We start from the raw sequence: 22467 nt of genomic DNA, 5'->3' as shown, positions 1-22467 counted from the left end.
CAGACAACACAAAACAAAGGAAAAACCAAGCAGAAAATATAGACATACTATACAGACAATAACTAAGTAGCAGCAAATAATGTTGCTGTGCTCATCTACACTTTGAAGAACAGAAATGCTATGTTGAAGATGAAAAATAAGACCAAATCTCAAACATCAAACATAAATTCTCCCACACTTAATCACAGTCAGATGTAAATAGAAAATGCAAACATTATACGCTCAGATATAAACAAACCACCTTGCCTTGCTTCATTACTGTGTAAATTCAGAGAGTTGCAATTCCAAACATCTTCAGAGCCAAAGTTAAGAAATGTTGTTCTCTAATACCTATTTTCACATCTAATAGTAAAAACAGATTCCATATATTTAGAAGGACAATTAAAGAGAGGTACTGCAAGGATTATAAAAAAAATCATCATCGTGTCACAGCATTTTCACTCTAAAGATATTATGTCAGGTGGTAGTCATTTATCTGTAAAGAAACCTCACTGAACAGATTTGTACTGCTGACTGCTATTCCTCTTACTGTATCTGATATAATATTAGTTGATAGCAACTGCAGAATCAGAAAGCCTAGCAAATATCTGTTTTCAATAAGAAAGCTTCTGATATTTCTGCCATTCTATGATTTTGTACAAATATTTTGTGGTAGCCAACAAAAGCATGCCTTTTCTGAAATAAGTTATTTTTAAATGTGAGGTCAAGCTGAAAGGCTTGAGAAAAGTTTGAGATTTGATTATTTTAAAGAGACAAATTGTGTTAAAATGCATCTCAGATTTTTAAGTATTTACGGAATGTTTATACATGTTCCTATTACCCAGATTTACTGAAATTTTTTAAAAACCCTCAGAAGCAATAATAAAACTGAATATAAAGTATTCTTAATACTACAGTGAATTTCTGTCTCATATTCTTCTTTAGAAAGTTTGCACTTATTAAAATAGCAGTTGTCATTTGAAGAACAATGAGATTTTGTGTTTTTCTGCCACTACGTTCGTATGATACATCGATCTACCAACTAGGAAACTGCTTTAAACGCACCCCATGTGGTTGGTTTATGGTTCACTTTATCATGTGAATTCAGAAAATTGGGTTAAATAACGAATAGCTCAGATAACCAAGCATAAGCATGTCATGCAGGGGTCTTCAAACTTGGCCTTTATGACTTGTGGACTTCAACTCCCAGAATTCCTCAGCCAGCGTGCCTAACTGAGGAATTCTGGGAATTGAAGTCCACAAATCATAAAAGGGCCAAGATTGAAGTCCCCTGACTCATGCAACAAAACTAACATGACAGCTATTTATAGACAGTCAGGAGGAAGTAACAGTATCATAAGCAAAAGGTACCATAATATTTGGAAATACTACTTACCCCAGGAATCAACTTGCCTGGAATTATTTATGTAAGCAAATTATTGAAAATCAACATTTCTATTAGTGATTCCACTGGCCAATAAAAAAATCCTTCTTCAAATGTATTTTTTTTTAAAAGTAGCAACTTTCTTTTTTATCTATAGGCTTTCTTTCTATAGGTAATCTTTCTAATCGTATTCAGATGGGATACCTCAAAAGCATTCTGATGGATACCTCAGTATCATCTGAGAAAAAATTGGATGAGGATTTGTAAAGTGCTTATTGTATTGTATTTTAATCATTGTCATTAAAAAAAACAGTAGCTTTTTTCTATTCTGAGTCAAGAACATCTAATTATTTTACTTATAAGTGTGAACTGTCTAAGAAATTGACTTTGGAAGGGTTAATTCATAATTCTATAATTTTTAAAAAAGCCTAGCGAAAGATGCATATAGGTTAAAATGATCTATTTATAAAAATCTTGCCGCTGCCTTGGACTTTTGCAATGAAACCAAACGAAATACTGTATGGACAAGGTAATATCTTTAGCAAAATAAAAAAGTAAATATCTAAGAATTATGTTTGTTGCCGGGAGGGGGGCAGGGGAGGGAAAGGGGCTTGTTACAAATCTGTTCCGGTCTCTAATAACTGCATTGCGTGTTTGGAGCAAAAATTCAAACAACTCCCAAGCAAAAACTGTGTACGTCTTCACAGTTCCAGAAATCATTGTAATTACTACCACTACTCACTCCATTGTGATTCTTGTACCCTCGTTTCAAAACGCCAGAGCATTTTAGCCCTAACCCAACGTTCCAACTCACGCACATTCCCATATTTGACCCACACTCTCTCCGTCCGTCCCGTGAAATTTGGCCCCCTAAAGTCACCGTACTCACGTGCCTTCGCCGCCGCCGCCGCCGCCGCCTCCAGCTCTCTTTTCCTCTCCTATTGGTCAGAAACCTGATACTTAATCCGGAAGTAAGGGTAAGCTTCTCACTCCACGTGGGAAGAGTCTGGTTGTGTGTTGTTACCGTGGGAACTTTTGCTGAAGGGCTTGTTGAACTTTTGTCGAGTTGCAGTTTTGAATTCCGGGGCATCTGCGGGGATTGGTACGTTTTTTTAATCTCTTTCTCTGCAGATTTCTGGCGAGGCTGAGCTCTGGTTCATCTCTTCCTCTTTTCTCTAGCTATGGCAGAGGGATCGGAGAGCTCGAGGCTTCCTTTGTCAGATAGCGAGAATGAGGACGCTTGGGAGGAAGAGGAGGAGAATGGTGTCGACAATCCCAGCGCCCAGATGGAGGGACCTTCGCAGAGCACCCCCTGCCTTTTCTGCGACAGGTTGGACTTCTTAGGAAAAGAAGTTGGAAAGAACCGCCTTCCTCCTGCCTAACATACGAGTTTTTGCTTGGTCTCCGTTATCTCCTTTCCTTCTCCTTGTCTATGAAGATCTCAGTCATCCAGGTCATGGTTGTCCCAAAGGCATGTTTTCCGGAGGCAACTGGACTTCCTTGTTTTTCTTTGAAGACATTTCGCTTTTCATCCAAGAAGCTTCTTCAGCTCCGACTGGATCCTTTAATTCCCCACCATCCAGTCAGAGCTGAAGAAGCTTCTTGGATGAGAAACGAAACGTCTTCAAAGGAAAAAAACAAAGTCCAGTTGCCTCTGGAAAAAGCACCTTTGGAATTTCCTTCTCCTTGCTTCAGCAAAGAGGCGTATAAAGGGCAGAAAAACAACCCAGCAATTTAAACTGTGCAAGGAAGCTTCGTGTTAAAATGAAAGTCAGCATCTTGACAACCTCCTCCACTCTTAGCAGTGTAACATTTTTCTTAAAAAGACAACCGATGCACATAATCTTTTTTTATTCAGAAGTTGTTTAAGTTAGCAGCCCAGAGTTGCTTAGGATAGCAAGATGGGGGGCATATACATTTAATAAGTAAACGGATACTGAATGTACGCGCCCAACAAAACTCACAAAGTGCATATTTCTGCACTCTTTCCGAGTTCACTTGAAATGTAACAGTCATTACATGGGATTCTGCAGTTGTTTGGCTGATAAAAGCAGGGTTGCAGTCATCTGCTCCAATTTCTTTTGGGGGAAAACCCCTAAACATGACCTTTCCTAGTGAAAGCAATGTAGAGAAAGTAGAGTAGTCCTCGAATTACAACCACAATTGACCCCAGAATTTCTCTTGCTAGGCGAGACATTCGTTAAGGGATTTTGCCCCATTTTACGATCTTTCTTGCCACAGTTGTTGAGTGAATTGTTGTGGTTGTTTAGTTAGTAATAATGGTGGTTAAGTGAGCCTGGCTTCCCCATTGATTTTGCTTGTCAGAATGTCACGTGATCACATGACTGTGGGACCCTGCAACCGTCATAAATGTGAGCCAGTTGCCAAGCATCCGAATTTTGATCACATGACCATGAGGATGTTGCAGTGGTTGTAAATGTGAAAAACAGTCATGTCATTTTTTTCAGTGCCGTTGTAACTTTGGTCACTAAATAAACTGTTGTAAATTGAGGATTACCTGTATACTGAATTGAATGGCCCACTGGTCTGTATCAGAGGCAACAGAAGAGTTGAATACTTCATTCACAGTAGTGCTCAGTCTTCACTACATGTATTTCCTATCTTTTCAGATACTGAATTTCTTTTGCATTTCATCACTGTTAGTTTTCACATCTGACTGCTGTAATCCTTTTGTTCCCAGCCTTGTGCCTTTCTTTTAGGGATATTATTTTTCCCTGTACAGTCTCATGAAATGTTTTTATTTATCATTTCATTTTTTTCACCTGATACTTCAGGAACATATTGCTTATTCTCTAACACATGCTCTGAATTCTGTCTTTCATAGTTCCATCATTAGATATTTGGTTCTATTTCTATGTTATGCTGTTCATACCTACATTTTAAAAGTATAAAAATTGGTCTATATGCATTTTTAAAATACTGCTTTTTTCTAAGATTTTTCAGTTCAGCTGAAGATAGTTTTTGCCACTGTACCTCAGACCACGGGTTCAGTATTGAGATGATGGTTCAAAAACATCGTAAGTTTATTTCCACCTATTGTATGGTTCTTTTTTTACATTTTCAAAAGTTTACTAAACTTAAAGCTACAAAAGGAAAAGAAGAGAAAAATAAAAAGACCAAATGGGAGATAGAGATTTACAAGCATTGTAAAATTAACTTAAAAATTTCTAAATTTATTTTCTGCATATTAGAATAGATTGTATCAATTTAAAGTTTTAAGAATATTAAAATAAATCTGCTAAAAACAAGGCAGGCAATAATTAACTATAATCAATATGACAAATTGTTTTAAATGAAAAAATTACAATAATTTTTGCCCAACAAAAAATTGGCAAATTCAAAACTTAAAGAGATTAAACATTAAAGTCTTATACTATATGAAGGTGAAAAAATAAACTTTTGATATGTTACGTACAGGGCAATAATTGTTTCCATGTTGAATTAAATTGAATATCAGATGTGTTTTTTTAAATATTGATTTTTATGTCGTATGTTCCCAGAACTTAATTTAACCATTTTTCTAGAGAAGAAATTGTTCATAAATTTTAGTGAAAAGAATGGATTCAATAGTCACTTTGGATTTTTTCATATTTGGTGGCAATGTTGTAAAGCTTAACAATTCAGAAGAAATATTGATGTTGGAATATAACAAATTGTAAAGATTAAGTTTTCTTCCCAGCTTTCTATTCTTTTTAACTAAATATTTTTAAATCTGCACAAATTTAAATTTGCACAAAATAAAATATTATCTGCTGGTTATTTAGTGTCTTATTTTCAATTCTTATTGGAATTCTTTGGGATAAAAAAATGGACAAAATGTTCATTTTTACTACTGCAGTTCTTCCTAACCAATAAAGTATCAACTTTATCCATTTTGAAATATCTGCCATTATATTTCTCCAATTCAGGGAATAAATCTGTTAATTTTTGTTAATAAATTCCCAAATATTTAATCCATTTAATAATGTTAAAGCCTGTTATTTATTGTAGGTAGGCTTTTTTCTTATTTATGGTTCTATTGCCATTTCATTTTTTACAAATTGGGCATTTTATTCTTTAGGGAAAATAATTGCCAGGCCTTATTCAGAGTGTTCCCCTTATATAAAACTATTGTCCAGTGTTTGTATGATACTTTATCTTATTTGTTTGTGAAATTCTCTTTATTGGTATGGAGTGTCTTTAGAGAAATTTCATTCTAGAATTTAACAATGACGTATCCGTGTATAAATACCCTTTACAAATTTGTATGTGTGTCTGTGAGTAGAATTTTTAGCATGTTCATGATTGTGGGAAGGATGTCTTACCTTGTTATACAATTTAACACATACTAAATTCATTTTCATTTGTAAAATGAGAATATCAATGAAAATCTAAAGTGAATTAGATTGTTTTTGGGTGAGTAGAATAATAGAATATTTAAGTTGAAATATATGGAAGCATGATGTGAAGAATAAGCAGTTAAAGTGTTGAAATGGCACTTAGGGAAACTCAAGCTTAAGTCCACCTTTACTCCAGAAAATCATTAGGTGACTTTGAACCAGTCATTCTCATTCAACTCAATCTTCCTCATAAACTATTGTGACAAAATAGTAGGATGAGAAACTATGCATATTGCCTGGAAGAAGACTTGCAGGAAAAGTGGGGCAAACACTTTTGTTACCTACCAAAGCCTCTACGTCGCTGATATAATTATTCCAGCAGAGGGAGCATGCCACATTCCCCAACTCTCAGAATATTGGTAAAGACACAAGCCCTTCCTGTGATGGATCCCACAGTCTACAATACTCTGCTACCTCCTTGCAGAGTTGACTGCCTTAAATAGTGTTATTCCCAGAACCTTTAGGAAATAAGTGCTATTGTAATGTTTGAATGTTGGCTACGTTATCCAACATTTATGAATGTATCCATTGTTACCTTTTAAATATTTTAAATATTAATAATCATTTGGGAGTCAGTTTGGTGTAGATTTTAAGCCAGCAAGCTAGAAACTGGAGGAGCTGTGAGTTCTAGTCCTGCCTGAGGCACTTTGCCAGCCTCTCTTAGCCACAGAAGAAGACCATGTTAAGCTATTTCCCAAAATCAGCAGGGATTGGCTCAGACAGTCATCAACATTGACTCAAAGGGGTATGTGCACACATGCACATCAGTTGCTGGTCCAGTCATTATCAGTTGTTTTTCTACTAAGGTTGTTTTATTTTGCTAGATGTAAACTGCTTAAAATTTGCAATTGTAAGTAGTATAAGTCATTACATTAATAAATAAGATATGTTAATTTTTAAGATAAGAGCAAATATAATATTCCATTTAATGTAGCAAACTTGTATTTGTACTGAACTTGACAAAGAAAATCAATACAGAAATAAAATAATGGGAGGAAATATAAAAACACACGAGAGTAAACAGATTAAGATTCTGATAAACATTTCTGTTCTTCTGCTTCTTTCAGGGCTTGATTTCTATGGCTACATTAAGCTAGTAAATTTTATTAGACTGCAAGTAAGTTTCCAAGTATTTTGTAAAGTAGATGTAATTTAAATAATGTTATTTAAATTAGAGAGCGGTGAGAAGAATATATTCTACCTTTGGTATTAGGTCTCTGAGAATGCCACTTGAAGAAATTGTGAGAGTGTAAAAACTAAACCAAATGTGAATGTAAAATCCATTTTTAAAAATTATTTATGGTGGATTATCTTGATGCCTAGAATATTACTTCACTTAAAAACCATAGTTAATTGGGTTAGCTTATAAATACGGTAAATAAGTATGCATAATATTCAAGGCAATCTGGAAGTGTTAGATCACTCTTAACATCATAACTGTAGACCAGTGGTTCTCAACCTTTCTAATGCCGCGACCCCATAATACAGTTCCCCATGTTGTGGTGACCCCCAACCACTTATACATCACCGGGTGCCAGGGGCGTGGCCAAAGAAAAGGGGGAAAAATGGCAGACAGCCTTGTTTGGCGACCCCCGTGAAATGGTCGTTCGACCCCAAATGGGGTCCTGACCCACAGGTTGAGAACCACTGCTGTAGACATTTCTTACCCAAATGAGGACCTCAATGTTCACTGATGTTTATTGTTTCTAGATCTAATTTTAGAGTTACTTATTGTTAGCAACAGCTTGTTGTTAATGTCAAGCAATGGATTTGGAAATGATATATGTTTATGTATATTCTTTGTTAGATGTTTGTTTATTTGTGTCAGAAGCATCACAATTAAAATAAAATAAGGCTCACTAGATGACAAAATTTAAAATATAAAATACAAGATTAATCGTTCTTAGATGACAAGGGTAAAAGTTCGAGTTCAAGTTAGGACTAAAAAAAGATTTTTCTTGGATGGGAAATTAGGAGCATTATATAGGCATGAAAGGTAAGAAATAGATAAAGACTCTTCAGCTATAAAGTAGAGGAAGAATGTATCAGTTGTAGAATTATGCTACAGGTAGTTTATATGTCTAACTTTAAAAACTCCAGTTTGTTATTTGTGTCTATGATTCATTCTTAGAATAGTCTGTCACCTCCATGTTTATTTACTATTTCAGAAGCCAGACGCAGAGTACGTTAATTCTCTTAGACCTCCATTTCCTTGGGATGAAGATAACTATTTGAAGCCTGTAATACAAAATGACTTATTACTACAGTTTGGTAAATTTTCTTTTCATTTTACATTTTTGCAAACTTATAAGGAAATTTTTAATAACTTGAAGCCTTGTCCAAATCAAGTTAGTTTATATTTTCAAACGGGAATAGTAATTATCTGTTCTTTAAACTGTTTGAAAATAGTATGACAAGTTAGCAAATCCCTTTTGGAAGAAAATGTAAATTAGAGGCATTTTGGTGTTATATTGTGATCATTTCCAACATAGATCATTCATTATGGTGACTAAGGCTATTACTGTTTGTGTTCCATAACCAAGCCAGATACAGAGTGAAAATGATTTAAATCAGTTGCATCCAAGACTGCCAGAAATTAACTAATATTGTCTTGATCTTTGCCAAGAATAGAACGTTTGATATGAGGAAAGAATCTTTCTGGACAATGGAAGCTATATTTTATTTTTTCATAAAGAACTTAATATCTCTTCTCTTCAACAGAGACTTATGGAATGTGGTGGCTTCTTGAATGTTTTGGAGAATTTGCATAAGCCAAAGCTGTTGAAGCTCTTATTGATGCATGTAATATTACTTTTTGAATGAAGGGATTGAAATAATGATGCCTGTGTAGGTAAAGATATTCTTAGAGATCCTTTTCTGGATCCTACTTCTGATTTCAGTCTTTGATCTGAGGCAGAATAAATTTATCCTGATAGAAAATTTGTGAGAAGATATAGTAAATGATATGCTGAGCCTACTTGATCTTTCACTTCTTTTTGACCACATGGGCCACAGAATTCTGCTAATTTGTCTTGTGAGTTGGGGATATTCTGTTAAAAATATTTCACTCCTTCAAGGAGGTATGCAAATTGGAAAAATGTGCATAGTCTAAATGGGGTTGCACAAGTAGACCTAATAGATATTTTTCAACTGGTTTATCATTAAAATCAGAGGTTTTCTAATGTCTGCTGAGTTGTATTGCTTATGGATGCTTTGTGATATCATCTGCAGACTAGAATACTCTGTCCCTTGAAATCAATGAGGCACCTATGATTCTGTGTGTTCCATAGCTCTCTTTACATATGGATCCTGAACGAATAATACTCTATGGTGAACTCATACACATCTGTGTTGCACTATGAATCCAGTGGAATTTAGAGCTTATTTTTAAAGCTTATTAATTGCAAATTAGCAAATCCCTTTTGGAAAAAAGAATTTCAAAAATATTGATGTTGATTGATTATCCATCAATACTGTTGTTGTTTTTTACTCCTAGCAAACATATGATAGATTTTGTCCATATATTGACTCTGGCTTGGTGAGTACTGCACAGACAAAAGTAAAACAGACACGCTAATCCTTTGGATTGAGTCCTTTTGAGCTTTGGAACTGGGAAGAAGCAACATAAGAAACTATTTTGACTATTGATTATTTGACTATTTTACCTTTCTTTCGCTGTTTATGAGTTCAGAATATACCCACGGTAATTAAAGTCTTCTTGGCAAATATTCAAACCCAGCTTCTTTTGGGGGCCCTACAGGTCATTTCTTTCTTTGGAAAGATTTCAGCCACGTTTCTGAGAACTATTTTTCAAGCACCTTGTTGGGTTTTGAACAGGTAGCTGGCCTACCTAAAATCCAAACTTTTGCCTGGTTTTCATCTTCTCCTGTTGGCTTAAGCTCTCCTATTTTTCAGCCAGCTTGGCCCCTTTAATTATGATGGATAGCTTTCAGTTTTCCTGATGCCAGGCAACACATGCTAAATTGCAATTTCATGGTTTTTCATGGCCAGCCATCACCTTGATAATCCATGTATGTGCACTAGCTGATCTAAAGCAGAGGGCTATTGACTTAGACCTGCAAGCAAACTTTCCAGCTCTATCCAGAAACACTTTCTTGAGCCACTCTGCACATATCTTAACTATATAATGATCCCAACATTCCTTATCCCTAGCCAGATTCAGTGCCCTTCCAACAGCCGTTGTTAAGGAAGATATGTAAAGTCCCCTTTGAACAAAGACTGTGGTGGAGGAATAATTGAAACAATAATACATGTTATACTGTATTGCCCTTTCTATACAGGTGCTACCAGAAATTTTTACTAAAATCTTTACTAAATATCCTGGTCATTCCGTTCTGTTATACCTTAACATGTTGTTGGATTAGTCTGATTTTATTTCCTTGATCACAGCCTTGTATTATTCTATAGTTTATGCAGCACAGTATAATATTTATTCTAAACCTTTTTAGATATTTTAGAACAATTATATTTTTTTCCTTTTTGATCCTGGTTGTAACTTTTGTGTTTTATCTGCTGGTCAGTGACCGAATAAAGATTGATTGATTGTTGGTAGGATATTGTATTACTGTACTAAGCAAAAATAAGTAAAGAAAATTCACATTATACTCACTCCTCTGAGTTTACATGTTGTGTTATAATGATATGTGGGAACGATCTTGGAAGATAGGAGAAAAAGCTGGAGACTGACAATTGGTGTGTAAAAGATATCTCAACCCAGAGGAGGGATGAAATGGGAAATGTTTCAGAAGGGATCCTAGTTGTGTAACAAGAAAGTAAGAGGGGAAAATATTTTCATTCTTGGAAGATTCTGTTAAAAATAACCTTACAATAAAGACAGAGCTAGTGTTCCTGGCTGTGCTTCTTGTCTGGATTACTCTTCAAAATAAACATATATTTAGGAAGCATGGTCAATATCCATTCTTATTCAAAGTTAAACCATTCCATTCTATATTTGTACAAAATTTGTGTGTTTTATTTGCAGATATAGAAGACCTGCTTGATTCTTCCAATATCTCTTGTCCTAATGGAGTATCTGAGGCTTCATCTCTCCTTGAATGCTTGAAAAATGCTGAGCACAGAACTGAGTTAGCAGAAGTTGCATTGGCCAGAGCCCAAGATGATCTACAGAAAATGAGGTAATCATTTTGAATAATACACTTTTTAGTTCAAAATCTTAGTTGGAAACATCCTTGGCTATATTGTGATAATATAGGAGTATAATATCTAGTGTATTAAAGACAAGAAAATATGAACAATTAGTCACTTTTAATGAATGGATCAATAAGAAGGAAGTAATTTTGTTCCGCAAATTTGGATTCAGCTAAACTAAAACGCAATCTCCTGTTGTTGAAATAATACAATAAAGAAAATAAGCCCAGCAAAAAAGAAATAGCAAGAGATTTATTGGACAGTGAAAAGGGAATGTGGGCTGAATAGCATAATCATCAAGTGGATAAATAGGTAGCTCTAAATAATCATAGTTAGAATGCCTTCATTGAACTGGAGTGTTGTTATGATTAAGTGTTTAAAGGTTCAGCCCTAACACTTTTATTAGTGTTGGAAAAGTGATAGAGAGAAAGCTGCGCACATTTGCAAATGAGGCAAAACTAGATGGATTATCTGGTACCCTAGAAAACAAATGAAATTCACAACAATTTGTATAGGCTAGAGAAATGTCATGAAAGTAATAAATTAAGTTCAACAGAGAGAGATGTGAAGTTGTTCATTTAAGATCAAAGGCACAGATACAGGATTCAGGGAGGATGTCTGGCTTAATTACAGTGCTTATGAAAAGGGTATTTGAACAGCAGTTGATTGCAAAGCTGTATGAATCAGAAATACATCATTAGAAAAAAGTCAATTTAAGGCTCCATTAATATAATTACAATTTTGAAAACAAAAAAAATAATCATTACAATTTATTCTTTGGTGAATTTTCATACTGAGTATATCTAATTCTGGTTGGCACATTTTAAGAAGGATTTGGACAAATGAGAATGATATTATGGAAAGCCAGTGAAGATGATCAGGGGACTAGAAACTAAATCCTGCCAGAGATCAAGAAACTATGACTATGTAATGTTGATAGGACTGAGCAGGATTATAACATGTTCAAATAACTGAATAATATTACTAGAAAGTCAAAACAGGTTCTTCATAATTCACGAATGCATGTTGCTTTAATGGACTTAAGCTATTGAAAGACAGATTCTTATTTAATATTGAAAGAAGCAGGTTAGCAGTAGAAATAATTACCATGGTAATGTCCCTTTCACTGGATGAGTTCAACTGGAGGCTTTAATTTAGATTACTGTCATAAACTATGGATTGGACTTGATGGCCTAAGTAGGGCATTCCATTCTTTCAACTGAGAATTGTTAAATCAATTCCTCCTGTTCTTTTATTTGGCTCAGTCCTGAGACAGGAGTATTTTGAGTCACAAAATTGATTGAAATGTCTATTCTGAAGGCACAGACTGAGCACGACTCTGCACTGTTCTTACCCCTTCATTAGTGGCTAGTGATCCAACTAGAACATACATAGGGTATCGGTAGCTGACCAGACGTTATCCTGTGTATCTGTCAGCAACTCCCATCAGCATGGCCAATTCCCAGGGATGTTGAAATTGATCAATGTTGATAGTGTCATCCAAATATTTTTGTTGTTATAAAAAGTACAGACTGGAACGTCCTAGACAGCTACCCCTAAATCCTGCTTTACAGGAAGAGAATCAGATGCTCAAGGCTGCATCAAAACACATTTAAAATATTTTAGTTAAAATATTTTAGTTATAGGCTAGAAGGGAAGTCAGAAATCATCTTAGAAAGGCATTGGCAAACGTTTCTGTATTTTGCCACAAAAATCACAAGAGTAAGTCCATTTCATTACCAAGAGCTAAGATTTATTTGATGTAGACTTGCCTGTAAAATATTAGAATAGCTTCTGTTCCACATTCTAGTTGCTTTATATGTGGTATTCTGAAATTATAACCATGGTTCTTTCAAATAGTATTTTTGTTTTTTAAAAATAGACTTCTGGATTATTGTGTTCTTAAAATCACTTAGTAAGGAACTGCTATTGCCTTGTAGACTTTTATTGTTTTTGTAGCAGAAAGTGGATGCTGGAAAATTATAGTATTGTTTAAAATGCCTTTAAAATGTTAATTTCTCCACTATTGTGGTCCTGTGACTGTCTTCTACTTTTCTTTATTTTTTGCTATTCCTTGAAAGATTATTATTTTTAAAGGTTGCTAAATTACTTTAAAGTAATTGGACAAAGTTTTTCTAACATCAGCTTGATTATTTGGAGTCTATTCCCTGCTGTTTTATGTTTTCTGAAAGCACCTTTCAAAACATTATCATCTTTATATACATTTTGCTTTACTTCAGCTGGAATTGTGTACCTTTGAGTCATTATTGACTCCTGTTGTCCAGCTGGACTTGTCCCTGCAGTTTTCTTGGCAAGGTTTTACGGAGATAGTTTGCCATTGCCTTCTGCTTCCTAAGCCTGAGAGAGAGTCCTGGCTCAAGGTCACCCAGTTGGCTTTGTGTCTGAGGAAGGACTAGAACTCATAGTGGTAACTGCAAAGGAAACACAATATTTCCATTTTCCCACCACCATCCTGTCAGAACCTATCATTCCCCCCAACTAATCTCAGCTATCAATAACTGTTCTTCCTCTCCCACAGCATCCAATATAACTGATGAAGATTCCAGGATAGGAAGCAAAACATCTTTTTTCCTCAAAAAATCAGTCCAATTGTGTTTTTAAAAATAAAAACCACTTTGGATACATTTGACTAGAACTCGTAGTTTCCCAGTATCTAGCCTAGTGTTTTAACCACTACACCAAATTGACTCTCACAGTTAGAATTGAGTAAGGTTATAGAAACAACCAGATATACCGTAGTTTTTCATGCCCTGGAATGTCAAAAAATACTGAGGTTGAAGCGTTCAAAAGAATTCCAAGCAACTTTCAATGCAGTAGCCAGCAGAGGGAGCTTCAGCATGTGGAAGGCACCAAACAGCACAGTATGCAACCTATATGCTGCCTTTTTATAGTTCTTATACTACTGTATGTCTTGAGGGTATGTTTCAAATTGATTACAGGCAATTTGCACAGGATTTGGTGATGAACACAGAAATCCGAAGTAGCTCATCTGATAGCACGATTGGAAACTTAAAGGAGGATGAGGAAGATGTTTACTTCAGCTCGTACGGGCACTTTGGGATCCATGAAGAAATGCTAAAGGTTAGGAAATTAACAGAAGCATCTCTTATAGTGAGAAAGATGGAAGGGAGGCTGTTTCCCCATACATATACTGCAATACAGCTGCATTTTTAACCCTATCCACACTAGATTGTTAATCCTAGTGAAGCGCAGGTAAAAATGCAAGGAAAAAAGTGAACAAAATAATAAGAGAAAACATACATATAAAAACACAGTTCAAAATCCAAAGGACCATATATAATCTGGCCTGCCCATATGCTGCTTTGGTTCTTTTTCTTCTAAGTTTTACATATCCCCTTCAGTGCGGATAGGAGTTCAGCCATATGATAGCTAATATAGATTTAGGTCTTCCATAAACGCAATAGAAGAAACTCTGGAGGCAATTCTTCTATAATATTTTGATATTAAATAATTGGGGTAATTAGATTAAATTTTGACAGTTGTGCATTTGCTAGCCTTAGGGATTTTATCTACATTAGTGACAGCATTTACATTGTAGCATCTGCTTCTAAGTAAGTGACTAGTACAGGAAAAAAATGGCAAAACAAAGGAACGATCCTATGGATAATATGGATTCACATTCCATGTGAGCCTAGTTTCCCCATAATATTAACCACTCAACCATGATTTATAAATTACAGTGTCTGGATTTCTGTGTCAGACTGAGCTCCAGATGAACAATTAACTGTATAAGTTACAAACTAATCAGTGCCTTGGCTCGGTAAGAGAAGACTGATAAAATATCTTCTTGCTTAAGCAGAGATGGGAACTCTGGGTACCTCCAAATACAGAAGGGTTACAGTACTATTAGGATGAACAGTTTCAAGATTTTCAGACTTGTAGCCTTTACTATAGCCCGAGGTCCAGTGCTTCTACAGCACCATCCATGCTTAGAATTGAGCTCTAAATTCAAAGCTGCATAATATTTGTGATCTTACAGTATATTCTCTTGTCTTTAAAATATGGCATATTTAATAAACAAAATGCTTCTGAAACAATGGTGCTAGAATCAGATAAGTACTGCTGAGTAAAGAGACGGCCTAATATTAATTACCTGGCAGAAGCTAAATTAAGCAGCCTTCTAGATATGCCCAAGGGTAGGAGCACCTGAGTTGTCAAACAGTGAAGCCCATATCATTGCATTGCTGACGAAGAACAGCCAATTCTACATCCTTGTTCTTTGAAATTCTGATGGGAGAGGAATGCAGAGAAGTATTCCTGTGGACTGCAGCAAGTAAGAAGATTCACAAATGAGAGCAGAGTAGTGTGGCTTTTTTTTTAGGTAGGTGGGTTTGAAATTAACTAAAAATGTTCTATTTACATTATTTATCTATAAAATAATAATTTCAAGCTTCTCTCAAATTCTGATCTATCAATCTGAATCCTGAAAGGTACTGATACAGATATGTATGATTAATTCCTAAATGCAAGTTTTGGAATTCACTTTGCTAGCTGCTGCAGGAAATTGTACTTTTGTCCTTTTGATGTTTCATCTAGTGGTGCAGTGTCTGATTTGTATGCAAGGAGAAGTTCTCACTTTTTTTTTTAGTTCTTTTTATATATATATATATATATATATATTTAAACCTGCGTTTGTGAGGAGCTAAAAATAGGATCCCAGGGACTATCTTCGTTTGCTGATTGGTTCTCCAGCCATTTACACAGATAGTAAAGCATATGATTTCCTGGCAGTTTGTCTTTCTGCCCACATTTATTAAAGGGAATGATGTTAGTTGCTAAACAGTTTACAGAGTCAGCTCTAACACAGGGTATTACATCTGTTCAAGTGTACAAACTGGAAAACTACCGTACTTTGCACACTGTAGAGTGGCTTGCACAGCTTCTATGAGTTACTTAGTTTTGTACCTTTTTAGCTTTATACATGTGAACTTCAGCAAAAGCTGAAATAAGTAAGTGGGTAGGTGTGCATCCTGAATATCAAATTAAGACTAGTATTTTATTGCTTTTACAACATTATACTACCGTGCTTGAAAAATTAGAGAAAGTCAATAAAAAAGAAGATATGTGTATTATTTCCTTACAAGCAAAGGATAAATAATTATCCTAGTATTTTTCACATTTCACTTAGGTCTGATAATTTTGTTGCTGTTGTCTAAAAAACTGTATTAGAAATTCTGTAATACTTATTAAAATACATTTTTTTTTTGTCAAATTCCAATGCCTGGTCATACTTAAAATATTGCTTTTGTTAGATGAGTTAACTGCTAGGTGATGAACTTTTGATATAACTATCATTGGACAATGAATAGTAGCCAGTGCTCAGAATACTTTTTTTTAATAGGATAAAGCACGTACTGAAAGCTATCGTGACTTCATATATCTAAACCCACACATCTTTAGAGATAAGGTAAGTGAGCTGGCTTTAAAACTGTTAATGTATTTGTAGCATGTGATGCACTAAGGTAATAAAAGTCTCCTGGATTGGATTCCTTCTACAATTGGGGTACTGAATCTTTTTGACAAGGCTTTGATTGAATATACTAAAGTCCTATTACATGGAGAGCATTATTCAGCTACAGGAGGGTGCAGAATACTGATAAGAGAAATGCTGATCAGCATTGTCATTGTTCAGTGTGCTCTTGTGAGTATTCATTAATTTTGATGACAAGGTTTTGTCAAACCTTTTCTTGTTTGCTCTTCTTAAGTGATATCTGAAATAAGTGTGTGAACACTTACCATTCTAAAAATCTATCACAAGTGAATTTTTAACCTGTGTGTGGTATGATAAAAGTTTCATGAAGCCCCAGAGGTACTAGTTTCTGGAAGAGTCCAGATTCCAGTTTTGGTTTGAGTGAAATCCATATAAAAAATTCCTTCCTGGTAAGTTTATAAAAAATATTATTAGCAAGTTCTGCCTTTGTATGGGACTAAATCCGACTTCTATATGAAGAATTAAGGAGAAATTTCCTGACAGTGAGAATAATTAATAGTGGAATGGCCTGCCTTTGGTAGCTGTGCGTGCTCCAACACTAGTGGCTCTTAAGAGGAGACTGGACAGCCACTTGTCTGGGATGGTATAGGGCAGGGGTAGGTAACCTTGGCTCTTTTATGACTCGTGGACTTCAACTCCCAGAATAACTGAGCCAGTTGTGCTGGCTAAGGAATTCTGGGAGTTGAAGTCCACGAGTCATAAAAGAGCCAAGGTTGCCGACCCCTGGTTTAGGGTGTCCTGCTTGGGGAGGAGGTTGAACTATGGTAGAAGACCTTTAAGATCCCTTCCAACTCTGTTATTCTTTATTCTGTAAATTATGGAATAAGAGTAAACAATATGAAAGGAAGATCCAGTCAGTACATGCCATTGCATAGTCATATTAATATTCATATCATCCTTTGCCTCTGGAAGGATCCTTTTTCACATTGATTAGTTCTTGATCAAAAATGCATATTTAGGAATTTCCTTCAATAAAAGTATATCTTCTTCCATACATTATTTATTTTATTTTCTGGCAGGAATTTTTACCTTTGAGGTTGCAGTTAACATGTTTTTTTATTTTTTTAAACTCTGCTAACAAAGCATATTCTGGGGGACTTTTCTTTAATATAATTATGTTAAGTGTATAATCTAGACTCTTTCTGTTGAGCAAAAAGGAATATTAATCCTAATCTTGTGAGTGCCACTTCTATGATATAAGGAATAGTTTTTATTTTTGTCTTGGAGCTAGAGAACAGGTAGAAAATATTTCTGTATTTGCATAATGAAGAATTCTTTATACCAATTCTTTATACCTTTATACCAATTCTTTATACCTTGATATTTATGGGAAACACTTGTAGCATTTAATTCATAATAAAAATATGTTGTCTTAAGGTCCAAAATGTTGAATATGTGCAGAAAAGCAGTTCTGCTTGTGGAAGGTAGTCCCATCAAATTCTTCCAATTTTTACTTTCTCCAGGACACATGGTTTTCTAGAATGCTGGGAGGTACACTTCTAACAGGTCTCTTTTGGTTCTTCGGTTAAACCTACACTGTATATTTATTTTATTTATTGTTATCCTGCCTTTATTCCTTTATAAATAACTCAAGGCAGCAAACATACCTAATACTTCTTCCTACTCTTGTTTTCCCCACAATAGCAACCCTGTGAGGTGAAACATGGATAACCTTGGACATAGCAAGTGGAATAGGACTATCTGCTGTTATAGACCATTTTTTGTTAACTTGGAACAAATATTGTTTTGCCTTGATATTATTCATAAGCAATTACCCATGCATGCTTAAATGGAGAAAGGCAATGATGGCTGAGGTTCACACATCTTAAAATGTGGTGGCAGTGGTTACAATGCAGTATTGCAGGCTAACTCTGTCTATAGCCAGCAGTTCGATCCAAATTAGCTCAAGTTGACGGCCTTCCATCCTTCTGAGATCGGTAAAATGAGGACTCGGGTTATTGGAGGCAATATGCTGACACTGTGAACTGCTCAGAGGAATACTGGAATAGTTATAGGACAGCTGTAGTCATAACTGATAATCTGGATTTTTAAAGAGAACATTGTCTGAAAAATTGTTTTAGGAATGGAATCATTTACTGTAATTAGGGGCAGATAGGATATTGATTAGGCTATAGTTTTCAACCTTTGGGCTTTTTTTTTTTTTTTTTTATTAAAAGTTTTATAAGTTTTACAAAAAAGAAAAAAGAATACAAAACAAGAGACAACATATACAAAAAAATAAAACTAAACAATACATATATAAAAAAAAAATAAACCCCCCCCCACCCCTCCCAAAACCCCCCCCCTCCCTTCCCCCCCCCTGAGCTTCCCAGAGCAGAATATAGGCTTAAAAAGTAAAAATAAAAATTAAATTAAAAACTTTATATTTATATATATAAAAAGATTATCTATAATATATATAAAAATAAAACTTATGAAAAAACTATATAATATTTTTGTATACCCAATCTAAATTGTATAAATTTTATCCATTTATCCCAAACAGCAAAAAACTTCTCTTGCGTTTGTTGCTTTAAGAAAGCCGAGATCTTTGCCATTTCCGCCAGATAAGCTACTTTAAGAAACCATTCCTGCAATGTAGGCAAGGATTCCTTCTTCCAATATTGTCCTACTAACAGCCTAGCGGCTGTAATCAAATTTAACATCAATACAACCTCCTTTGTATCACAATCTGTAACAATACCTAACAAAAATAATTGGGGAGTAAATTTTACCCTCCTTCTAAAAATTCTCTGGATATTCCACCATATTTTGATCCAAAATGCTTTTATCTCTCTGCATGACCACCAAATATGATAATAGGAAGCCTCCTTATAACCACATCTCCAACATTTGGGTTGCACGTCAGGGTACATATAAGACATTTTTTGTGGATCAAGATGCCATCTATAAAACATTTTATAAAAATTCTCCCTTAAGTTCTGTGCTTGTGTAAATTTGACATTTCTCACCCAAATATTTTCCCAGGTGTCCAATGAGACTGGCTCACCAAAATTCTGCGCCCATCTTATCATACAATCTTTAATTATTTCCGTTTCTGAATCCAATTCAACTAAAACCGCATAAATTCTCTTAATGTGGGTTTGTCTTGAATCCTTCACTTGCTTAATAAGATTTTCATCTTCTCTAAGAAAACCCACCTTACAATCCATCGTCCATCTGTCTAGTAATTGCCTATATTGGAACCAAGAATAAATAAAGTTTTCTTGTGCTAACTCTTCCCGTGATTTTAGTTGCCAGTTTTGTCCATCCCATTTAAGTAACTGTCTATAAGACATCATATCCATTTTAACCCCTCTTTTTATTGCTTCTATCGCATGCCAAGGTATAGCCCATAATGGTACTTTGAAATCACTTTTATAATATTTTCTCCAAATCCTAAGTAAAGAGATTCTTAAGATATGAGATTTAAAAGCCCAATCCATTTTTTATTGAATATTAAATAGGCATGCCACCCATAAAGTAAGTCCCATCCCTCTAGATAAAGTATCTCAGAGTTTGTCAAATTTACCCAATCGCTGATTAGTGTTAAAACCACCGCATCATAATATAATTTCAAATTTGGTACCTTGAGTCCACCCCTCTCACGGAAGTCTTGCATAATTTTTAACTTAACCCTTGGTTTTTTCCCTGCCCAAATAAATTTATTGAGACCCTTCTGCCACTCATTTAAATTAATCTCATTTTTCAAAATTGGTAACATTTGAAACAGAAAAAGAAACTTGGGTAAAATATTCATTTTTATCACTGCAATTCTTCCCATGAGGGATAATTGCAACTTTTCCCAGTTCTTCACGTCCTTCTGTACCCTGACCCACAACCTTTCATAATTATTTTTAAATAATTTTACATTAGAAACAGACAACATCACCCCCAAATATTTTACCTTATTAACAATCTCAAAACCCGTCAGGGTAGTCAAAATCTGCTTCTCCTGACTAGACATATTTTTAGGTAAAATTTTGGTCTTATTTACATTAATCTTGAAACCCGAGACCAAGCCATAATGATGAATCAACTGTAATAAGTTTACTACATAATAATCAGGTTGCGACAAAGTAACAACCAAGTCATCCGCAAAAGCTCTTAACTTATATTCTTTTTTATTAACATATATTCCTTTAATTTCCTGAGACTCTCGAATTTTGATCAATAATATTTCCAATGTTAAAACAAACAACAATGGCGATAAAGGACACCCCTGTCTAGTACCTTTTTCTATTGTGAAAACCTCCGAAGGACCTCCATTAACAATAAGTTGTGCTGTTTGTTTTTGATATATTACCTTAAGGGCTTGTAATATGTTTTCACCAAAATTCATTTCTTCCATTACTCTTAGCATAAAATGCCAATTCAATTGGTCAAATGCTTTTTCAGCATCTAAAAATATGAGCCCTGCAGAAACTTGGTTGTTCTTATCTAAGTATTCTAATAGATTAATAATTTGTCTAACATTGTTTTTCATATACCTTCCTGTTATAAACCCTGATTGATCTTTATGCACAAGATGATGCACCACCCTCATAAGCCTATTTACCAAAACCTTTGGGCTTTTGAAAGTTTAATTTAGAATAATCAAAAATAGTACTTGAAAAGGACAAGAAAACCCAGCAATAAATGTTTGTGGAAGAAAAATGCTGAGTTTGATTGTGGCAAAGACCACAAATTCACAGGCAGATCATTCAAAAACAGGTATTTTCTTAATTTTTAACATGTTTCTGCCAAGTAAGTTGTTGGATTTGTGGATTCTTGCTTTTAAAAAAAACTCTATAAGGTGGGATTGAAATCTGCTACTCTGCTTGATTCTATATAATGGATATTATAAAATAGCTGACAATATTTCAAAATATTGCAGCATTTCTTCAGCTCCTAATTGGTTTTATATTTTTTGTTCAAATAGATTTTTTCTTTAATTCTATTTTCTTAAAACTGTCACTGCTCCAGTTTCTGCTGGTGTTGGGAGAGCTAAAGTACTAATTTTGAAAACTGCATTTAGACATGTATACTTATTATTGATACAAAACTCTGTCCTGCTAGCATGGAAATTGGATAGATTTATTAAAATGGCCTCAGTCCTTCGAATTGTTCATATTTTACTATGTTCACATCTTAACATAAGATCTAAATATGCCTTCCATGCTCCTGTGAATCTGCTGAATTTGTGTGTACTTAATTTTAGTCGGTAGAATCTGAAGAAATTTATTTATATGTTTAAATGATTTATGTAGCAGCTCATCTCACAATGGTTATTTGGGTTGGCTTACAAAGGTTAACAGAACTACTACAACAGATAACCCAAATGCAGATTGTAGAGGCATTTGTAGAGATTCATCAAGTGTAGATGTATCATAAATCAGTGCCTCAATCATAATTATTCAGTGATTGAGGAAGTTGTAGAACTTAAGTATTTGTCTGCATACAACTTCCCTTGTTCAATGACACATTGAAAAGCAAAAGGTAAGTCCATAGAGTTACAGTTCATCACCATCATGATCATTAGCATAATACAGATGAAGGAAATACTTCATTTATAGCTTATATGGCTAGAGTAGGGGTGTCAAACTCGCAACGTCACGTGATGTCGCTCAACGTATCGGGCCGATTTTACCATTGCCGGCAATGGGGTGGGCGCGGCTTTCAAATGACGCGTCCGGTCTACAGGCTGGCAGTTTGACACCCCTGGGCTAGAGAGTTATCTAAAATTTCCATATATTAAAAAATTAAATATCTTAAGTCCATATAAGTACTTAATAAACATAGCACATTTCAAACCCACCTCATTATTGTGTAGAATGAGTTCATTTTAAAGTGAAAATCTTTTAATTTATTTCAAGAAATGAACAATTTTTACTGCCATGCCAACATTTAAAATATTCTTTGCAAGGGGAGAGATGCATTTTCTCTATGGTTCTGCTGGCTGTCATATAATTTAATCGGTATAAATAAGAAGAAATATAATTGTGGAAACATTTTCTTTACAG

The 22467-nt window shown here is 34.7% G+C and overlaps 1 protein-coding gene and 1 long non-coding RNA gene across 3 annotated transcripts in view; one reads left to right on the top strand and one right to left on the bottom strand.

The window, feature by feature from the left end:
- The window catches only part of LOC120304591, an 84501-nt gene extending 82204 nt beyond the window's left edge, over nt 1-2297 (bottom strand). The window contains exon 1 of the long non-coding RNA XR_005555760.1: nt 2106-2297. This is a non-coding gene — a long non-coding RNA (uncharacterized LOC120304591). The remainder of the gene's footprint in view (nt 1-2105) is intronic.
- A 16-nt stretch (nt 2298-2313) lies between these two features.
- Nucleotides 2314-22467, top strand: part of PRMT3 (protein arginine methyltransferase 3) — a 74418-nt gene continuing 54264 nt past the window's right edge. The window contains exons 1-8 of one of the 2 annotated variants that reach the window (XM_039335366.1): nt 2314-2465; nt 2543-2693; nt 4319-4401; nt 6831-6880; nt 7932-8034; nt 10766-10919; nt 13893-14034; nt 16316-16381. In XM_039335366.1, the coding sequence (XP_039191300.1) occupies nt 2545-2693; nt 4319-4401; nt 6831-6880; nt 7932-8034; nt 10766-10919; nt 13893-14034; nt 16316-16381 (747 nt within the window). In that variant the 5' untranslated portion in view covers nt 2314-2465; nt 2543-2544. The remainder of the gene's footprint in view (nt 2466-2542; nt 2694-4318; nt 4402-6830; nt 6881-7931; nt 8035-10765; nt 10920-13892; nt 14035-16315; nt 16382-22467) is intronic. The other variant, XM_039335367.1, reaches the window with a different exon arrangement.

This window comes from Crotalus tigris, unplaced genomic scaffold (genome assembly GCF_016545835.1).
Source record: "Crotalus tigris isolate CLP2741 ecotype Arizona unplaced genomic scaffold, ASM1654583v1 scf7180000017640.1540244, whole genome shotgun sequence".
Lineage (NCBI taxonomy): Eukaryota > Metazoa > Chordata > Lepidosauria > Squamata > Viperidae > Crotalus > Crotalus tigris.
Note: the sequence above shows the minus strand (reverse complement) of the source record. Positions and strands in the feature narration are given on the sequence as shown.